At 45.5% G+C, this 15,992-nt stretch overlaps 1 protein-coding gene across 14 annotated transcripts in view; it reads right to left on the minus strand.

Annotated features, from left to right (window-relative positions):
* GRAP2 (GRB2 related adaptor protein 2) overlaps window positions 1-15,992 on the minus strand; it is a 78,774-nt gene that overhangs the window by 20,094 nt on the left and 42,688 nt on the right. For 6 of the 14 annotated variants that reach the window (XM_009217338.4, XM_003905572.5, XM_009217340.4 and 3 more), the window contains one exon: window positions 5,610-5,701. In XM_009217338.4, coding sequence (XP_009215602.3) covers window positions 5,610-5,687 — 78 coding nt within the window. In that variant the 5' untranslated portion in view covers window positions 5,688-5,701. Of the gene's footprint in view, window positions 1-5,609; window positions 6,710-15,992 lie in introns of those variants that run through there. The other 8 variants (XM_021921574.2, XM_021921576.2, XM_021921575.2 and 5 more) reach the window with 4 other exon arrangements.

A 15,992-nucleotide genomic window follows, 5' to 3' on the forward strand; every position in this document is an offset into this window, starting at 1 on the left:
AAAGTGTAGACTCTTTTCAAAAAAATACAATTCCATCAAATGTGGTATTCTTACGAGGGAGGCCTCCAGCTCTGAATAGGACATGGAAGGGTTTATGTATTCTTTAAAGCAGTATGTGTGTATGTTTTGAATTTAGTCATTTATTCTGAAGAAATAAAAGTGTGTCCCACATTTGAGTTCGAGATTGCTGAGAACAGAAAACTCTGTAGTTTCTAACATCAAATGTGACTGTTGGTGTCACCAAGGACATGTGGGTATGTGTGTGCTAAGGGGGCAAGGGAGGAAGCAGAAAATCTAGGTCAAAAGAACTAGGAAACCCAGCAGCAGTGCCTCGTAGCCACGTAAAGAACCAAGAGCACTGCACTCCATCCATCGCTCCTGAATTCATGGCGTTGGAATTCCTTTCTCCCGTCACACGGGAATGCGGTGTTTGGCCAGGGTAGCAAATGTCACACAGAAAGGGGTAACAGAGGCCATTTGGAAACTGGCTTATCACCCTAAGAACCACACTTTGAGGCCAGGTGCCGTGGCTCATGCCTGTAATCCCAGCACTTTGGGAGGCTGAGGCGGGTGGATCACCTGAGGTCAGGAGTTTGAGACCAGCCTGGCCAACATGGCAAAATCTGATCTCTACCAAAAAGACAAAAATTAGCCAGGGATGGTGGTGCATGCCTATAATCTCAGCTACTTGGGAGGCTGAGCCACGAGAATTGCTTGAACCCGGGAGGCGGAGGTTGCAGTGAGCCGAGATCGCACTACTGCACTCCAGCCTGGGCAACAGAGCAAGACTGTCTCAAAAACTAAAAAAAAACCACACTTTGTACTTCGTTTTCTGACCTGAAAGCAGCTCTGTAATTTTAATTATCATGCCTCAGACCTCCTCTAGAAACTGAAAGATTATCCCACAATGCCAGCCATTTCTCTCCGCCACCTGGTGCTTGGTCTGCCTGACATTGTGTTTCTAGAGAGGTGAATTCACAGGCTTTTTACCATGTATAGAAGGTAAGGTTTTAAAAAAAAATTCTCATTTTCTGCAAAGAAAGGTATTTGAGGGGAGGGGAGACGGTTTCCTCCTGCCGTTGTGGGCCCAGGGCCCCGCACTTCCTGTTCTTCTTCTCATCTCTCCATCTGTTCGGTCCCCCTATCTCGTGTACCCATCGTGTAAACCTGAGCGAGGCGTTCAGCCTGAACACTTGAAGTTTTACTCTTTACTGTTTAATTCTTATAATGTTCCCTAAGAGATGATTTTCTGGGTTACATGGCCTGAGCATAAGTTAGACGTGGGAAGAGAAGGGCCAAATTACAGCAGGAAGAATTCTTAAATTGGATGAAATTGTAGCTTTTAGAAGCATAGCAGAAATCTGAAGTATTGAAGAAGCAAATTACGTAGAATTAACTCTTAGTGCTTTTAGGTTGCTATTTTAGCAGGAAGAAACGAGGTCGCATTAGATGCATTACAGAAGGAGACAGAAATGGACTGGGTCAAGAGACATTTTTCAAAGCTGCTGGCAAATTTAATGGCAAATTCAAATGTGAGCCTGGTGCTGTGTGTAGCTGCAGGTATGGTGACATGCACCTTTGTGGCATGAATAGGAAAAAAAATCTGATTCCTGAGTTTTCAAATGTTTCTGTCATAGAAGAAGCAAGATCAAGTCATATAGTGGCGTTTTCCTGTCCACCATCTTGTTTACCATGCTGTGTAGATCAGCATCTAGTGAGCACCTGCTGATTGCACTTAGGTGCATGAAATATGGAGATAAATAAGCTGGGGCCTCTGCCCCAGGAAACTCATGGTCTGTTGAGGGTGAGTGGCTGCTCAGACTTTTTTTGTACCTTTCTAATGAAAACCTCTGTTTAGTCTTTAGCACAAAAGGCCAAATGAGTCAGAGAATCCCACAAGCGAGTTGCTGGAGTAGTCAGGAACTGGCTTTCAAAGTACTTGTGAGGATCCTGCCTGTGTTACCCATTGAGGGGGCAGACACTGCAATTACATGTGGGGAGCCCCAGGCATGGGAACCAACCACCATCCTGCAGACATTCTGTGGGGCTCAGTCAACAAGCCCTCCCCATTTTGCTCTTTACCTGCAATGGACAGAATTTGAAAAGAGGGAGGGGGTTGGCTTTCCGACGGAATTCTAAATGAACAGGAAGAAATGCAATTTAGCAATTCAAGAAATATGTACTGGGTATCTATTTTGGGCCATGACTTGTGTTAGATGCTGTGAAGACACAAAGATGAACCTGGCATTGTGTGCACACGTGCATGATGACATTGCTCTCAGGGAATGGAGAGGAATTGAAGTCATTCATTCACCAAATATCAGGGAGTTCCAGGCACAGCTATTCTAGACATTGAGGCAGACACGGCCCCTGCCCTTGCACAGCTTTGGCTAGTGGAGTAGACAACACGTAAATGAGCAATTAGGATCCCACCGGGCAAAGGCAGCAATGAGAGGCAGAAATAGAGGGTGCATGAGACCACAGGGTCATGGCCTGCCTATAAATAGCTGCCATGTGAGGCAAAATCATAAGTGCCTGGAAATGAGTGAAGTTTGTGTGAAATGTTGGGGAGGAGCTGAAGAAGGAGTGATTTGTTTCCCTGCGATGGTAGCGAGTAGGGAGGACCAGTGAGGTTTCCATGGTATAGGAGATCAAATATGTGTGTGTGTGGGAGAGGGGCACTCGGAGTATATAGGGGAGAGGCTGAGAAAGGGTGGTGTATACATTGCAGTGCAACCTGTGGGCGTTACGTCCACAAAGATGTCTCTGTGTGTGTGCACACATGTGTACATGTGCATAACGACATTGGACAGTGGTTTGGGGCCAGATGTTTTCAATCTCAATCAATTGGTAATTGGAAACCCCTGAATGCTTTTGAGCAAGGAAATGATATGATTCGATTTGTCTGGAAAGATCCCTCTGGGACTAGTATGTAGAATGATTGAAGGAGGAAAAAGACAAGAGGTAATGAGGTCAGTCAAGGAGCTGCCGCAATGATCTGAGCAGTCAGAGGCAGCGGGGAAGGATGATCCCGATAATGCAGGCCACCATTTATTGGGCGTCTGCGTTGGGCCAGGGTCATCACCTCGAATCCTCTCCACAACGTGGCAAGATAGATACTACCTCCACTTGTTGAGGAAGACACTAAAGCTCAAAGAGGGCAGATGACCGGGCCCCAGGCTCCACGGCTAGTAAGCTGGGATTCAAACTAAGATCCATTTGACTCAAAGTCTATGCTCCTTTTTACTGCCTCACACTCCCTTCTGGTGAAGAAGAGACGTGCTTGAGAGATATGAGGAAAAAATTACATTCAGAGCAGAGTTTAGTGCTTAGGAGTCAGACAGAGTTCTATCCAGGTCCTGGATTGGTTTCATTCTAGCTGCGTGACCATGGACATGTGATTTCATCCCTAGCCTCAGTTTCTCATCTGTGAAATGGAGGGGAAATGAATGCCTACCTCATACGTTTGCTCAGATGATGAAATCATGTCTGCAAACCACTTAGCTAGATCCTGGCCCTGAACAGGAGCTCAGGAGATGTTGGTTACTGGTCACCAGGATTTGGTAAGGGAGGCACTGATGATAACTGGGGGTCCTGGCTTGTGACTGACCTAGGACAATACTTAGAACATGGAAAGAAGAGTGGCTTCGGTGGAAGTGGGGGTGAGATGGGCATGGGGGTTGGAGTGATTCTGGGCATCCGAAGTCAGGGGCTGGAGTTCATATGGGGACATCCAGCAGACAATTGGAAGTCTGGGTCTGGAGTTCAAGAGCAAGGTCAGAGCTAGAACATGAACCATAGACTTGAGGGTCTTTAGCACAGAGGTGATGGTTGCAGCCGGAGAAGAGGAAGAGGTGGCTCAGGGTGAGAAGAAGAATCAGAAAGCCAAAGGCAGCACCTTCAGGGAAGTATATATTTCAGGATCAAGAGAGGAAAAAGAATGCTTGGAAATGAGACCTGTAGGAGTGTTCAGGAAGGGAGGAGAAGAACCCAGGGGTGCTGCCAAAGCCAGGGAGAAAGGGGCTTCCAGGAGAGGGCCAGTTAGCAGTATCAGCCCACAGACATTTCCACAGGGTCGTTACACTACACATTAAGGAGATCACTGGTGAACTTGAAGAGAATGTTGGGGGGAGGGTAAAAGGGAGATTCCAGAGGGTTGTGGAATGAGTGGGAAGTGAGGAAGTGAGGCACACCCAGTGTAGAAAATTCTTCCCAGTATTAGCAACAAAGGAGAGGAAAGAAATCAGGAGCTGGATTGGGAAGCAGAGTTGAACAAAGTTTTTTTTTCTTTCCTTTTCTTTTGCTGGGGAATAGAGAAAACTTAAGATACCAGCTTCTCTTTGCAATGGAAGACAAGGGTGGAAGTTGGTGCAAGGATGGTCTCCAGTGGATGACAGTCACATGGTCACAGTGCCCCATAGAGAAAGCAGGAACTTCTCACTGCATGGCAAGTCCCTCCAGGACCTTGGTAAGATCCCAAAGCAGTGACAGACAGGTTTTCCTGGGTCAGGAGGCCCAACTCATATTTTAAGTTCGTGAAAGCCTACGCTTTGCCACCATGGTACTAGGTCTTGAAAGTTGAGAGCAGTTAGAAGGCTACCTAATGGGCATGTTCATATTCCAAAAGAAGCCATTCTGTGGTGTTTTGTGCTCCTCAGACACGTTCAAAGTCACTGCCTCACATGCTGATAAGGTTCTTTGTATAACAAACATAATTCTCGGTGGCGAGACACTAATGGCCTCAGTGTTGCTGGACATCCGAGAAGGCTCATCGGGACTGCTGCGGACCAGGAATCAGGCTATCTGAGGGTGATCTGAGGTCAGGCAGTGGGGGTCTGGCTCCACATACTCCCAAAAGCCCTTTTGAAGGGCTTACGCTCTTATGCAAAACAAAACAAAACAAAACAAAAAACAAAAAACGAAACAAACAAAAAACCCAAGGGCTAAGATGTAGAGTCTGAAAGTATGGTGCATGAATGAGGGAGAAGCCCAAGGCCACTTCAGCCCAGCAAGTGGCCTCTACAACTCAAGTGCAGGCTGAGGACAAGCTTTAAAAAGCCCCTGAGTGGCCAGGTGTGCATGGCCTTTGTTGAGCCATGTCCTCTGTGGCTGCCTTTCCCAAGCTGTCTCTATCCACAACCTCTCCTCCTGAGTTCCAGCTCTGCTGAGCCTGGCGCTGCTCCCTGAATTCAGCAAGGGCTTGCAAATCTCTGAGCTTTAGCTAAAAGCCCAAGTCACCTTCAGTGCATTCCTGATGTTCACATTGGACGCACTCCTACAACCCCCATCTTTCCAGGTGGAATCACTTGTTCCCTCACCTGTGCTCCCTGAGAACTTAGCCAAGAACATCTGTAACAGCCCTTTGGGTGGATGTGTTCCCCTCTCCAGGCTACGAACCTCCCAGGACAAGGATGGTGGCTTATGCCAACTCTATATTTCCATCACCTGGCCTGGTTGGTGTCTGCTATAAGGGTGCACAAAGGGAATCAAGGTGAACTTCTCTTTTTAAAAGGAACCACATGCAGTTCTTAAGAGACAAAGGCAGGGGCTGTCAGATTACTGAGTAACTGAAACTCCCTATTGCTCCCCTGGGGCCCCACGTCACCTACCTTCAAAACATCTCCAGTGTGAAAGCTCAGTTCATCCTCACCTGAGGCAGTGAAATCAAACTTGGCGACAGCTTCCATGCCGTAACGTGAAGCTGGAAGAGAAATAATGTGGTCATTGTGCCTCTCTGCCAGGGGGAGGGCAGCAGAGCCCATGGTGCTTCCTGGTAATCAGCAGTTCCTAGGAGAGTGGGCAGATGGATGTCTCCAGGCTGGAGAGCAAGGCTCAGGCGCACAACAAGCGCTTGTGTTTGCAGGAAGAGCTGCTGGAATCTATAGGATCTGGGTCCTGGGATCATTCTTGGGATCCCTAGATGCCAGGAGCAGGAAATGAAGGCCAGCCGCAGCCTTTCCCTTCTCCTTTCATCATCCTGGCCTGACACCACTTTTGGGGGCATCTCTGTTTGCAGCTGATAAGGAGGGAAGGCTTGCTATCATTTGTAACTTGAGGCCCGAGGGGCTGGAAAGACTATTCTGTAAACACTGTCCCAAGGCTGTCCCTTGGCAGCTATATTTAAACAGGCAGTGTTAATTAGACAGATGCCATTTCCTCTTTTACATCTGAATCATTTAAGAGAATGAGACAGCACTGGCCAGTGGGGAACTCAGCTTCCTTCTGCATGGTTTGAGAGCAGAAAGCATTTTTTGGTTTTCGAGTTGGGAGACTCCATTGGTCAGATTACTTATTTTATGATTATATTATAAACCAAGTACATTTTGGAAATTTTGACGTTAACATTTTTGAATTGAGTTAAAATTGTGGCCCCCTTCTCGTAACGTGTGAGACCTGCGTAAAGATAAATGAATCAGCCTATGTAATACATTTAGTATGAACTAGAGTTGTGCTTTAGGAGGCAGTGGGGATGTAATGGCAAGAGAGCTGGCCTCAATCCCAGTTTTGTTGGTAGATAGCTGTACACTCTTGGGCAAGTAATTAAACCCTTGGAGTCTCCGTTTCCTCATCTATAAATTGGTGATCATAATATTCAATTAATAAAGTTGTAAGGTTAAATCAAATTATAGATGCAGGCCAGGTGCTGTGGCTCATGCCTGTAATCCCAGCACTTTGGGAGGTTGAGGCGGGCAGATCACCTGAGGTCAGGAGTTCAAGACCATCCTGGCCAACATGGTGAAATCCTGTCTCTACTAAAAATACAAAAGTTAGCTAGGTGCAGTGGCACGTGCCTGTAATCCCAGCTACTCAGGAGGCTGAGGCAAGATAATCGCTTGAACCCAGGAGGCAGAGGTTGCAGTGAGCCAAGATTGTGCCACTGTACTCCAGCCTGGGTGACGACTCTGTCTCAAAAAAAATAAAAATCTATATCTACATATATATATATATATGCAAAGTATTATACAAGATAAAGCTAAATAGTATTTACGTTTTAAAATAATTTTATGGAATGCATTTTCCCCCAGCAAAGGTAGCCTAACCAAAATCAGCACAAGTTTTCTTCTGTCACTCCCATCTCCTATGAACTTTTCTCATTGAAATTCGAGACCTAATCTCCACGACTATCAAATCCTGTGATTCTCTGCTAAGACATCTTAATGTCAGGACAATCTTGAAAGCTGTTATTTTCTTGTTGATCAAAATTTCCCTAAGTTTCAAACCCTTTGGGGTAGAAAATAAATGTCCTCTAACCTAATAGACTTTCAGTGACCAGTCAACTGGGACCACAGTTGTCCTCTCAGTGGGAATTCCTACCCAAATAAGCAAGATTTGGGTAAATAAGGAAGGTGGCTGCCAGTGAGAGGGTGAAACGCCAAGAGATCAGAGGATTAAAGCAACTGCAACAGGGTGATAGCAAGGGGTTCATTTCTCTGATTCTCCACAATTGCTCGGTCTTTCGAAGGTAATTTACAGAGATGACTATTACCCATTCAAAGGTAGATGTTAAGCAAAAAATAGACCAGGAGCCAAAGTAAAATGTCATAGTTAACTCTCTGAGCTTTATCACCAGTCAAAACGTACTTCTAAACAACAGCACCACAAATATACTTTTTGTACACTTTCCTCAAGATCCATCTATCAAAGGCAAATTAAAATGGTTGTGACCTAGGATGACCCACTCAACAGGAAGGAGTATTCTGCCCTCCTAAGTTAATGCTAAATGCCTTTGCTGATTTGATTCACCCCATCACTTTAACACACAAGGCTTCTTCTAATTAAGGCCTTGCCTCTAGTTTTCAGAGAGACATCGCTTCTGTGGGTCATCCTCATGGAATCAACAGTAGACAGTGGTCGCCTCGTGGGATCAAGTGTCAGGTGAATGGTCCTGAAGACCAAGATCCCATTTCTATGCAAATTCACCTTAATAAGCAGGATGGAGACAAGGGAAGGGCAAATGCTAAACGTATTAGAAAGTTACATAAACTAGAAATGAAAAAAATATCCAAGGCAAGCTCTAGATATGACCTTGATTTGGGGAAGATCTTTCCAACATTACATGTAACTCAGCTCAGGCTTGGGCGCTGGGTCCAGGCTGGCTGTAAATCACTTCAGTGAGAAGTGAGAAGGCCGAGGCAGAAGTAAAATTGCTTCTGAATAGCAGTGCTTTCCTCTGCCTTCCCCCAGGAGGTAGGCGGTATGGCAAAGCCAACGACGCAGCCATGTCACAGAGCTCCCCAGCTTATAATATTAATCCTGGCTCAAAAAACCCAATTAAACAGGCCCACTCTTTATAAAATTGCTTTGAAAAAATTTGTTTGCTCCCATTTCCATTTGTGAGATGAAATCTGCCCGGCTGCTGTTTGTTCAGGGTGGGGTGGGGTATGCTCTCCTTTCGTTTAAACCACAGGGCTTCAAACACTCCTCCCTTGAAGCACCTCTAGTAGTAGAGAATAGTGAATATGTCACTCTCAGGGGTCGGTTTTCTGTTTGGTCATAAAAATGCACAGAAATGCATATCCCATTCCTCTATATCCATTAGCATTAATTTTGAAGAGTTTAAAAATTACCACCAGGGAAAAAGAAAACTGAACGAATATAGTTTATTCAGTACTTATCCATTTGTTTTATGATCAGTACCTGCCACCACTACAGACTGCACTGAAGAAACAACAACAAAAATATGGAGCTATAAACTGGGTAGCAACAATTCAGAGACAGTTGTGGGGGGTGGAGTGCAACAGCCTGAATTCAAGAATGCAATGAACCCTTCTTGCTGCTGTTTTCAATTCCAGCGCTTCTGACTTCTGAAAAGAGAGACCCCTCGGCCGGGCACAGTGGCTCACACCTACAATCCCAGCACTTTGGGAGGCCGCGGCGGGCGGATCATGAGGTCAAGAGATGGAGACCATCCTGGCCAACATGGTGAAACCCCATCTCTACAAAAATTAGCTGGGCATGGTGGTGCGTGCCTGTAGTCCCAGCTACTTGGGAGGCTGAGGCAGGAGAATTGCTTGAACCCGGGAGGCAGAAGTTGCAGTGAGCCGAGATTGTGCCACTGCACTGCAGCCTGGCAACAGAGTGAGACTCCATCTTAAAAAAAAAAAAAAAAAAAAAAAGAGAGACTCCTCGTTCGAGAACCTCACAGATGGATTAAATGTGATTTCCCTGCCAGTGATGGGCTTTAGAAATGGCTGAAATCTACCTGCCTATATAGTGTGAGAAGCTGAGCCTTCAGGGGCAGCCAAACCATCTCCAGCAGCAGCCGCCAACCCGATTGACGATGATGCCATTTGGAGGGCCTCAGTGCTAGCTCTGCTTCTCACCAGCCCTCTGCACCTCTCTCGCTTACCCCTTTAAGAGCTGTCATGCAATAGCCATTAGCAGCATGCAGTGTGGATCTGCTTCACCAGAGGGTAATGCCACACAGGACTGCCCTGAACATGATTTTTTCTGCCCTTGCCGTTCCATGTGAGCTTCTTTTACCACTAAAAAACCTAAAAAAATATTCAGGCTATATGCCAGGAATGCTTGTCTACTTCTAAAATATAGTCACCACAGAGGATGAAAACAAAAGCCATGCTACAGCTCTTTAAAATAACCTCCATTTGAAACCCAGATTATAAGTGGATTTGTTCAGAAACACATAGTTACCATCAAAATGGCACCCGGCAAGAAACTTCTTGATCAAATTCAGCTCCTCCTAAGTTGGCTATGAATAGCTAAGGTTTCCATTTTATGTATTTCTTACAAAGAGCAATTGCGTAACACCACAAAGCTATGCGAAGATTCAGGCTCAGGACCCAGTGAGAGAAGGAGACAGGTCCTAAATTGCAATCACTTCCTATTTTGCTGGGGAGAGCCCTAATTTGAATACTGGCCACAGTTTATGTTGTAATTCAGATAAGAAAATGTCTTGAAATTTTTTAAAAAGAGAGAGAAACATTGCTTTTTACAAGTAATGCTTGTCACATATTTATCAGGACATCGGCAACAAAATTATTTAATTAACTAGTTCATTAATTTAGAGACAAGGTTTTCCTCTGTTGACCAGGCTGGTGTGCAGTGGTGTGATCATAGCTTACAGCCACTTTCAACTCTTTGGCTCACAGGATTCTCCCATCTCAGCCTCCTGAGGAGCTGGGACCACAGATGTGTGTCATCACACCCGGCTGTTTTTGTTTTTTTTTTTTGGTAGAGATGGGGATCTCACTATGTTGCCCAGGCTGGTCTCGAACTCCTGAGTTCAAGTGATCCACCTGCCTCAGCTTCCTGGAATTCTGGGATTATAGGCATGAGCCACCATGTCCAGCCAACAAATAATTTTTATTAGCATATCTTGTATATGAAATGAAGTAAGAAAACAGTGAGACTAGTTTACACTTTAGGGCTTTGGCTGCGGCTACTGAGAGGAGCTCAGGGAAAATGTAACATTATACCAGCAGCTATTCAACATCACATAATGCAGAGACAGAATCCACAGCCTTGCTGTTGGACAGGTAAATCCCTTCTCGGAGACAATAAGGAAGAGTGCTTCCTCCCCCAATCGAATTGACAAGGTCAGCTCAATCACTTTTCAGAAGTAGGAAACCTTATACTGCCAGGAAAAAATGATTATGGTTAAGCCTCACTGTACACAATAGGTATATTCTTGAAAAGTTATAATGAATAGAGTATTTGTAAATGGAATCATATTAGCATGTATTATGGAGGCTCACTCTATAAAGGAACCCTGTGGTGAATCGCTTTATAAAATGAAAGGAAAATTTGTTATGCAAATAACTACTTTTTAATTTATCTGTTTTAAAGTCAGGGTTTTCATGCATTGAGTCTTAAAACAGAGCACACCTGCCTATCCCCTCCAGCTCTGCACGCTGTGGGCCAAATAAACATGTGTTTCCCCTCCTCTGAACTCCTCAAGCACGAAACAAAACAAACAAACAAAAAACACCTTTCCTATTGATATAGAACATTTCACCTTGGAGTATAGACGTGGAACTGTCAAACCTTTTCTGTACAGAGCCAGAGAGTAAGTATTTTTGGCTTTGTGGACCATCCAGTCTCTGTAACAATGACTCGCAGGATTTTTGTAGCCAGGAAGCTGGCCTTAGATGATGGTAAATGAATGGGCATAGCAGGGTTCCCATAAATCTTTATTTGTGGACACTGAGATTTGAATTTCGTAGCATTTTTACAAGACAGGAAGTATTATTATTGTTTTGATATTTTTTTCAATCATGTAAAAATGTAAATTAGCTCAAGGTCAAAAACACATGACGGGCTGAATTTGGCCCACTGGCTGTAGTTTGTCAAACCCTGATATATACATTTATATCTACATCCTATCTCCCCCTAATAGTTTATAAACTTCTTTTTTTTTTTTTTTTTTTTTTTGAGACGGAGTCTCGCTCTGTCGCCCAGGCTGGAGTGCAGTGGCCAGATCTCAGCTCACTGCAAGCTCCGCCTCCCGGGTTCACGCCATTCTCCTGCCTCAGCCTCCCGAGTAGCTGGGACTATAGGCGCCCACCACCTCGCCTGGCTAGTTTTTTGTATTTTTTAGTAGAGACGGGGTTTCACCGTGTTAGCCAGGATGGTCTCGATCTCCTGACCTCTTGATCCGCCCGTCTCGGCCTCCCAAAGTGCTGGGATTACAGGCTTGAGCCACTGCGCCCGGCCTAGTTTATAAACTTCTTGAGGGGAAGGGTTGTAGTTTAGTGGACAGAATACAGGCCTAGCAGTAGACAAACCTGGATTTGAATCCAAAATGTGCCACTTCCTGAGTGTCCTGTTTCCCCATCCGTGGGATGGGAGTCACCAGACTTACTTCATGGGGTTGTTTTGTATTAATGTGTAGACTCTGACACACAGTAGGTGTCCAACGAATGGCAGTTGTTGTTATTTTTTCTTAGATTCTCTACAATGCCTAGCCCAGGCTTAGCAGGCAGCTAGGAAATGTTTGTTGAATGATTGAAGACATGCAAATGACCTGCCCTCAGCGTTACTCTGGTTGATTTCCTCAGGGAAGGGGCAGGAGACAGAAGGAGCCATTTAAAAGGATCAATTAACTTCCCACTCAGAGGTGCCCTGACTTCTCAGCAAACTCAGCCAGAGACGGTGCAACACACCTACACTAAGAGGCCTGATTTATTTAAAATCCAATAGAGGGCAATGGTGCACCCCAAACCATCAATTCCATCTCGTAACTTTTCTTTGCATCTTGAGTCCCGGTAACCTTTAACTAGACAGGTTCGGTGATGGTCTTCATTGTCTGTCATGAGTTTTAAGGCACATAAACTTTAACATTTCAGACTCAAACCTTTAAAATACAGAATTGCTTAGATGTCAAAGAATTCGCGGTCATCCTCTCCTACACATTGTCTGCTGCTTAAATTCCTTCTAAGCAGCCTGGAGAGGTGGTTCCTATTCCTCTTGAGTGGACTTCCCTCGCTCCTGCTTAGAGTCTAGGTTAATGATCCTGTACTGAAACCCCACTGTGTGTTTTTCTTTGCTCTGCATCTTACATCTGTGTTTGGGACCTTTCTGCCTCAGTTTATTACCTCTTATTGGGCGTTGGACATGGGAATAGGAAACTGAGAAAGGTTGCAGATGGCCCTTCCTGAAAATTTGTAAGCATAGAATGGACAACTACCTTACGGCTCGCCTGTGAGCCGCTGCTTAAATATTCTTCTAGAGACCCAAACCAATGTATTCTGAAAATAATGTGTGAAAGTGACAGAAAAAAAAAAAAAAAAAAAAAGGCCAAGGACTAGCTTTTCCCCATTTTGGGCTCGCAGATGACAAAATGTTTGCTTTATTCTAAACCAGCAGACACCCTGCTAAGAGAATACCTCTTAATCAGCTGGTCATGTTGGAAATTTACCCTTCTTACTGAATGTCTACCAAGGCTTACATATTCCTGTACTGTGCCTGCTCTTGAATCACTTCTAACTCATCTTCCGGAGCCTTTAAAATAGACTCTCACATTCTTTCCTGGTAGGGTCCTGCTTCCGGTTTTCTCTGGAGATGCGGCTCTGTGGCTAGGTGCAGAGGGTGGTGTGGGAGTTGGAATCACGGCAGCTACAACCAACTCATGCAGGGCCTCCTGGGCCCCCCACCAGTGCTTCACCACATAAAGTTTGCAGGTAGCCATGAACTTGGGGGTAGCCATCAGGGTCCTCTGCTTTATTTATTTACTTTGAGATGAAGTCACCCTGTCACCCAGGCTGGAGTGCGGTGGCGCGATCTCAGCTCACTGCAACCTCCACTTCTCAGGCTCAAGCAGTTCTCATGCCTCAGCTTCCTGAGTAGTTGAGGTTACAGGTACAGCCCACCATGCTCTGCTAATTTTTACATTTTTAGTAGAGACGGGGCTTCGCCATTTTGGCCAGGCTGGTCTCGAACTCCTGACCTCAGGTGATCTACCTGCCTCGGCCTCCCAAAGGATCCTCTACTTTAGATGATTTACAGCCAACAGTTCCTCTGCTTAATTGGACCTCCCAAGTCAGAGACACAGGACCATTTCTTCTCAGGTTCGAGGTCCCAGGAGAACAAACAGCCTTCTCAAGAGGACCTGGCTTGTTTCGACAGGTGATCCCTTCAAGAGATATAAACATTTCTGGCTTTATTGCATCCAAAGATAGCAAAGACACATAAAATTTACCCCCAGCAAACAATTTCTGGCTTGTTGGCTGGGATTTTAGCGTCCTCTAAAAGCCTCCATTTTAGGTGATTTTGCACATACAGGGCATTTTCGTTTTTCTCTTGTCCCCAGGTGACTCATTATTTTCCCCTCCCAGCCCCAGGAAGCATAAATCCCCCGGTATGAGCAGCAGGGGTGAACACATGGAACTAGAGGGGCCTCTGCAGCTTGTCTGAGAATTGTAATTCATCAGCGGCTGAGCTGCTGAGACGAGTCTTGGAGACCCTGAGGATGGCGTTTGAACAGAAGCCCCAGGGCGCTCCCCACTCCCATCCATTCCTGTCCTGTGCGCAGGTGTGTTCCCCGAATAACGATTCATCCTCTGGCTGCTTCACTTTTGCTGAAAGCCACCAACAGAGCTGTCTCCGATGACAGGTGACTAATGGGCAGCTGGATCCTGAGTGAGATACCGAGGCGTGGGCAGGAGAGGTGTGCTGTTCTCTCTTCCCCGGCTGGGAAGGGCCTCAGGCTCAGCCGACAGTTATCCTGCGAGGGTGGCTTTACCTGCCCTTGCGTGCTAATGCTTCTCTCTACCAGGGCCCCTCCTGTAGACCCTTGGCTGGCTTCTTGGGGTTTCCACCCAACATGGGATCCCCAGCCCTGCCAGAACCCCATGGCCTTGACTTGTGATTTCTTCCTAGTTTCCAAATGGGAACAATCTCCCCTGTCAGAAGGTTTTCAGGTTTGGGAGCCAAATAAATACGGTATTTTTCAGACGTATGGACACACTTTACACAACTGGAGAGTCCCTCTAAATCCCTTATATCCTTATTTAATCAAATTGCTGTTCTGCAGGTCCCTGTCTGTCACCGTGGATTATGGAGATTTCATTGGTCTCAAGGATGTTTTTCTCCTTTTTAATTAGCTCCTTTTTTTCCTGTTTAAGGTTTTTTGGGTTTTGGAGGGAAGGGTAGTGAGGGGAGGGAAGTAGAGAAGGAAGAAGACAAGTCAGGAAGTCAGGAGACTGTCCCCACGCAGGGCCGGTCCCCTCCCCTGCCTGTAACTTGGGTGATGTCCAAGGCAGAGCCAGCCAATTCTTCCTTCTTATGCGTATTTATTAACCTGGCTCTGTTTTAATCAATGCCAGTCTGGCTTATATAATCGAACTTTTTTTTAGTGCAAGACGCATCACATGAAGTCTCATTTGTCCTCAAACTTTTTGTAAGAAAAGTATCTTTCTCTTTAAGTACAAAGTATATGTTCTGTTAAACTCAAACACATTTGATTCTTTTTTCTCTAATTTGCCACTCTCTGCAAGGCGAGGCTTGCCTACCTCAGTGGGAGGTTTACTATAGGACTTGGGGATCAGACAGACCTGGCTTCAAACTTAGGCTCTGCTGCTTACTTCGTAGCTGGAGAACCTTAGTTTATCTTCTCTGCGCCTCGGTTTCTTCACCAGAAATGCAGATATTAATCCTTAGACCCCAATGTTGCAGCGAAGAGGATGTAGAATGCTTGGTTCGACTGCTCAATGACTCTTTCTTCAAAGCATTTTTGCATTCTGGTTATCTACCAGCCTTTCTTGTAGAGACAAATTCAAAACTGTTTTTACAAACTGTAAGGCCACCAAGCATATACTACTTTTCAGCCTTCCAAGCACCTATTTTTCCTCACTCTCCCTGGGCAGGCGCTAGCTTCTCCCTATTGCCTGTGGAGTCCTAGCTGCAGTGTTACTAGAAAGTACGACACTAATCAAGACAATTCAGTGAGGAAAGAGAGAAGACAGCACTAACCAAGGGGAAGTGGGGAGACATGGTGGATGGAGAAACAGAAAACTGACCAGGCTTCTACACTTTGCCATCCACACAGAGCTCAGTCGCTGTGATGCTACCTTTGAGGGGACCTGTACCACCCAGACTTTGCCAATGCCTAGAAACGTGAACCAGCTAAGAATAAGTTACCATGGATTGATATGGTTTATCAGGTGCCAAGAACTTTACAAATGGACACCCATTGCAACATTTATTATTGTTATTATCATCATCCTTCACATTTTATAGGTGGGAAACGGAGGCAAGAGATTCGAGTACATGTCTGTTGGCACCTGAGGCTGTGTGTTCTCTTCACTTTGCCACGCTGCCTCTCCCGCTATGAGCAACATAATCAAATCCCTCCTACCTGCTCGGGATGACTGCTCACTAGCTTAGGCCCTCTCAACCTTCCTGGCTGGCTGTCCTTTAGCCAAAAAATTGACAAGAGCAATTTTCACATACCGAAGAAATTCAAGCCCATTACCTCTTGGTCAAAGAGGTAAAGACTGCAATCAACCTGGCAGACCTCAGACCAAGCAATCATG

This window comes from Papio anubis, chromosome 16 (genome assembly GCF_008728515.1).
Source record: "Papio anubis isolate 15944 chromosome 16, Panubis1.0, whole genome shotgun sequence".
Classification (NCBI taxonomy): Eukaryota; Metazoa; Chordata; class Mammalia; order Primates; family Cercopithecidae; genus Papio; species Papio anubis.